Here is a 6021-nt window from a genome sequence, read left to right as displayed (position 1 = left end):
AACTGTTCCTATATTCATCTTTTGGCAACAAAGTGTACGCATTAGATTATCAACTGTCTTCAGCTCCCACCCCCACACCCCCAGCCCCTAATAGTTGTGACCGTTGACTAGACTTCAAAATAACATTCTCCAATTAAAACCCAAAAGACTCAACATTCCTAGCTGTGGCCAAGGAAAGATAGGATCAGGGAACAAAGTGCTTTCAGTATTTGCAATATGTTCGGTCTTTTTAAAATAGATTCTCATGAGGCATTTGCAAATAGTTTTTTCTATTTTTAAAATCACGAATATTAAAGTAAATCAAACATAATTTCTTCTCTCTTGTTTTCATTTTAATTTTCTTCTTTGGAGATTTTTAAAAATTTTCTGCTGAAATGAACTAATGAATAAGAACATATTTATGCTCAGGAGCATATCGTCAGGGAGGAAAAACTCTTTACGACCCTCTTAGTTTCAGTCCTGAGGGCCCGTGAATTAAACTCTCAAAGATTACCAGGAGAAAAGGCATGCAATTTTTATTAATATTTACATTCGTGGGAGTTCACAGAAAAGTGTAACTCAAAAAAAGGAGTTAAACTTGGGAATTTATATACCATTTGAACAAAGGAAAGGGGTCTGGGCTTCCAGGGACAATAAATTATGGGGAAGTGACTAGGGAATAAATAGTAGGACTCATGGAAGATAACAGTTATTTCGTAAGGTCTGTTTATGCAAACTTGTCTCAGTGTCAACTCACATCTCTTATGGTGATGAATGATCTTCTTTTCCTGGAAAAACTGGGGCAACTAACTCGAGGGGAAATTTATGCCCTGCTTTTAGGCAGGTAAGGGGAAGACAGAGGTCTCTTCTTGTATCTGTTGATTCTCAGTTGCCTCCAGCTCGAAATAATCCTCATGGCAAAGCGGCACATTTTGATGGGGCATATTCTGATCCCCTTCAATAAAAAAACAAAATACTTAATAATTAAATGAGATGATGGGCCAAAATTCTGTGGTGTAAACTGAAGATGCTTCATCTTTCCAGTGCTTCAGGAAGCAAGATTCAAATGGGGGAGTGGAACTGAAGTCGGGGCAGAGATTGGGTTGGAAGGTGGAGCGGACGCAGACTCTGGCCCCTAAGACCTAGCATCATAGAAGTGATTTACTCGCTTTGCAAAATTTCATAACCTTAATTTTTCTTTCTTCTCATAGTAGGTATTTACATAGGCCTCAGCTTTTCTGGATTTTGGAATTATAACAACATCACGTGGTATAACCTGACAGATATGATCTATTCTGAAGTTGGAGAAGGTAATTCTTCTGATGGCGCCTTCATCCTTAGCATTTCATTTATATCAACATTTGATCAGTAGGTCACCTTTCTCTTACTTTATAATCCATGGTACAATTTCTTCCTTTAGAACACACAGAGCTTTCAGTGGTGGATATGGTCTTAACAAATCATTTCTTAGTTATCCTCACCTCTTTGGGTCTTTTCATAAGTGGAGATCTTCGCTATCCATCATCCTCTGTCCTCACGGTATGTGTCTGCTTTGTAACTAGTAGTTGATCTTAAATATCTTCTGTGCCATAAAATAGAAATATTGAAGACTTGAGTTACGTGTGATATATTTTTGAATTGAAATGCTTCTTCCTCTTCAAAATGTAAAAGCATAATAGAATAACTTCTTCCTTTGCATTATGATATTGAGTATGTTTTTGGACACGGTGCAAGTTTTATTGCTATACAAATTTATAATAAGTTTTAAATATGTACAAGTAGAAAACAGTTTATCTATTATCTATCTATCTATCTATCTATAGTTGTATATGTTCTCAAAATGCTTTAGGGTAATTTATTAAGCTAAATATAGTATTACAAAGTAACTGAAGTAACTTCTGGGATTGAGAGAAGGGGAATGTACATTTTGGTGATGATACACAATATGCAAACAATGAAATTCTTAAGCATTTAACAAATACCTCTCAGAAATTACCACAGCATAAGTAAGAATTGTAATAAAGACCTAGGAACAGTAGGAGAAAAGATAAGGGGAAGTAGGAAAGGGGCAATTGTACTGGTTGAGAAGTAGGTATTTCTTGTACATGGTAATTATTACCTTTCTTCAGATATACAAGTATTCTCAGTCTCCCCTCCTTTCTCACTGTCTCAGAGAAAGTAGTATTTGTTGCTCAGACAACTAATAGATCTGACCTTCTGTGTGCTTATCATGTGATTGCTGAAGCAGAGACTCGAAGAAGCCAGGAAGTGACAAGTTCAAAGTAGAGAGGACTGTACAATTGGGGGCCTGATCTAGGGACTGCACTGGGCTGGGCAGAAGCCACAGAGAGGACATGGAGAAAATGATAGGTTAGGGGTATGCCTTTTTAATCCCAAGTGGGTGGCAGACTTATTGTGTTTCTGCACACTTCCGAGCTCCTCTACTTTAATCATTACGAGGTAGGGTTTTGGTCTCAAATCCTTTCTGGAATTAAAGTAGAAATAAATCGATCAAATGGTGAAACAAGGCAAAGACTGAAGGGGAAATTTCAGGATATTGTATAAACTACTTAAGAGGCTGGTTTTAGTGTTGGGATATAAAATATATGATTTCCTTTAATATAGTTTAAATTGTTGTTTTCTTATGCCTTCTCATATGCGAGCAAAAGTTAAAATTCTTTTTTTTTCCTCTCTCTTAGTTTTCAAGGGCAGACTTTTGTGGTTTCGAAAGGGTAAGAGACTTTAAATTTTCAAGGATTGGTTAGAAGATATGTTTCCTTAATGACCTAAGAGATGAGGTTCAAGATAAGAATTCACAGTATAAATTATTCCTGTTACTATAACATTGTTTAAAATGTGAACTTAAAAAAGTATTTCTACCAGCCATTAAGCAATAATCTTCTCTTCTGTTTCAAAGGACAAATCGCCCCTCCTTGTCTCAGAGGCTGCTCCCACCCCTTCTTTGTATGTTCTGTCCAGGATTGTTGTTAGTGTACAGGTGTATTCTGTTCAAGAGTGCCCAGCTGAAAAGAGAGTGGGGCTGAAATTGGGCTAACACCATACGCCCCAATCCATCTACTTCTGGGCAGGTCTGTGCCTACCTGGAGAAAGTTACTTTTTCAATTTTGCACAAAAGTGCCATGTAAGCTATCCACACCTCTGAATTCTGGCTTTCGGCGGGGAATTTTATTATCAGTTATCTCCCCCTCTCTGTTACAAGGTCAAGTTTCATGATTCAATCATTTCCATCAACATATAAGCATGCTTTAGTTTGGAAACCGCAACAAAAATTTTGAGTATTCTTAACCTTTTACTATGTCCCCTCCCCAGTCCCTCCTCATACACACCTGTGGGCACACGCACGCATGCTCAAAAGTGAAATTATTCTTAAAAATATAAGGCTTTACCTTTAGATAAGACCTTCTTGATAATGATTAAAGAAAAGATAGTAAGAATCAGATGTATGTTGCTATTTGGGCAAGTAGTTGAAGGGGTTAATTTTTGATGATTTATTCATTTACTTATTCATCATTCTACAAATATTTGTTGAGTACATTCTGTAGCCCATGCTTGTTTAGACAAGAAAAGTTCCATAGTGAACAAGACACAGTTCCAACTCTCTCGTATCTTACCATTTTATTGAGGGAGATAGACCATAAACAAGTACACAGACAAATGCATAACATAATTATAGGTAGTAATCAGGGATTATTGAAATTAAAGCAGGTAAGGGAAATAGAGAGCAAGGGGAAGATAATGTTGTATTTTAAATAGGATGATTATAGCAGGCTTCTCCAAGAAGGTAAAATTCAAGCAGAAATTTGAATGACTTGAAGGAATGATTTTGACAAAGTACGTTCAGACAGAGGTAACAATACTAAGTACAAAGAGGCTAAATTGGGAAATTGACATGAGGAAAAATATGTTAGTTAGCTGCCAAAATCTGTTTAGTAGAAATATCACAGACTTTGGGTCGCTTCTTCAAGTATAAAATTCTAACTTGTGAGACATACAAGATCTTTTACAGTCAGCGCCTCCACTACCTTTTTCATCCTTGTCATGCCTCCCCCTCACCTCAAGCCATCCTTCCCAGCCATTAACTTCATTCTCAGTAGGTTTTCTCCAATTAGTAAGAATTACTAAGAATAGCCACCAGGTTAATAAGCGATCCGTTTAGCAATCGCAACAGGAACACAGCATCTCTTTCCCAGTAGTTCCAGCAAATTTCAGGGCTGACTCATTAACCTGACTTGGATCATGTGTTCATTCCTGACCTTTGTGACTCTGAGTCAGACCTGGGTCATGAGCTCATCCCTGGGATGAGGTCAACCTGATCAGATTAAATTCTCCCCAGATATATTAACTGGGCTGTTACCAGTTTGATCCCAGGTAGGGGGGGAGGCGGGGTGAGGGGGAACCAAGAAGGAATCTAAAGAAAAAGAAAAGGAATAAGTCGGGGTCCAGTAAAGATTCCATCTTAATTACCCAGATATTATAATGATAATTATGGTACCCCACAAACTTGAAGATTTATGTAAGAACTCGAAAAGGTTCATTCGATATAACAACTTACCTTGAAGATACCACACTATTCAAATAAATTGTTGCCCATTCTGTTTTAACAGGCTTTTTTGTTTGTTTGTTCCTTTAGCGGTTTTATTGACATATAATTCATGTAGCATAAAATTCAGCCATTTAAAGTGTACAATTCATGCATGGCCTTTAGTATATTCAGAGCTGAGCAACCATCATCACTATCATCTTTAGAACGTTTAAAAGGATTTTAATGCACAGAGCACACAAATTTTATTTTGACCTACAAAAATGTCAGAAGGTCTCCCTTTTGTTTCAACAATAATTTGAAAGTTAGAATCTTTCTATAACAAAACCGTCTCAAACCCTTGCATATAATTAATATCCAACATATATAATCTCACTTTCTTGGAAGCTTATCTCTTATGACCAGTTTTTTTTAAACCCATATTTTCGTGGCTTTGTTCTTATTGCTTCTTGCTGCTGTCAGGCTTCTGTGAAGATTCCTTAAACCTAGCTGCACCTAATGAGGAACAAAAGACCCATTGTGACTGTGATGAAAGGCTAATAGTTTCTGGTAGCTTCGGAAAAGACCGTTCATAGACTGGGGCACCTTCCGTTAACACGTGCTAATTCGTGTGAAATTTCTTTCTTTTTTTTTTCTTTTGTTCAAAAACCATATTCTTGTTTCTCGTCCTCATTCTACAACATTTTATTTTATTTGCATATAATTTTTCTCTTTATTTGCCTCACATTCCTGAACTATTAAACTTTTAAATTTTTAAGTGTTTTTCCTATATAATGTCTTAAGTCTACATAATGCCTAAATGACATTATTTATCTGTTTGTTTGTTTATGTAGGTTGACTATGTCAAAGGAAAATTGTGGTACAATGAAAGATGTTTTGCTAACAGAGCACACTTTGAAGGTACATTTTAGTTAAAGAGATATTAACAAGGGTTTTTTCAACATACATAGCATCAATAGATTAAATTGAATGACATAAAATAAAAATAGAATAAAGTGTAAAGCTAGGTTTGTTTTGTATAAGTTAATGGCCTAAAGCTAAGGGGGAAAATTAATTTAAATCTAAGACAATCTGAGATAAGTGTAAGAAAATTGATTTGAGTATACTTAATTAATGATACATTTAAAACTATAGATGCTGCTTGTAATTTCTGTACCTTTATATTTTTTTAGTCGACTATGTTACTGTCACCTTTGAGAGAAACAGGACCTTAAGTGAGGTATGACATTGAATATTTTAAAATGTAAGACATTTTTGTGTATGTGCACGAGTTCATGGATTATTATAAATCTAAAAAATGGCAGTTCTACAGACCAAAAGGCTTAACAACTACTCTTTGCTCCCAGTGGTGCCTCTACTTGGGTTTAATATCCTAATTGTGTTTAATCTAGACCTACACTGGAGTTACAGAAAAACAATCCATGCCAGAGAGGAATGCTTTGCAATGGTTTCTGGACTCACATGCCCCAGAAGAGAAGCAC

General features: G+C 36.1%; 1 protein-coding gene across 1 annotated transcript in view; it reads left to right on the top strand.

The window, feature by feature from the left end:
* The window catches only part of CATSPERB (cation channel sperm associated auxiliary subunit beta), a 79343-nt gene that overhangs the window by 34904 nt on the left and 38418 nt on the right, over window positions 1-6021 (top strand). The window contains exons 8-12 of the mRNA XM_025042115.1: window positions 1194-1289; window positions 1400-1518; window positions 2679-2711; window positions 5374-5440; window positions 5713-5759. Of these exons, the coding sequence (XP_024897883.1) occupies window positions 1194-1289; window positions 1400-1518; window positions 2679-2711; window positions 5374-5440; window positions 5713-5759 (362 nt within the window). The remainder of the gene's footprint in view (window positions 1-1193; window positions 1290-1399; window positions 1519-2678; window positions 2712-5373; window positions 5441-5712; window positions 5760-6021) is intronic.

The sequence above is a fragment of the Pteropus alecto genome, unplaced genomic scaffold (genome assembly GCF_000325575.1).
Source record: "Pteropus alecto unplaced genomic scaffold, ASM32557v1 scaffold8, whole genome shotgun sequence".
Classification (NCBI taxonomy): Eukaryota; Metazoa; Chordata; class Mammalia; order Chiroptera; family Pteropodidae; genus Pteropus; species Pteropus alecto.
Note: the sequence above shows the minus strand (reverse complement) of the source record. Positions and strands in the feature narration are given on the sequence as shown.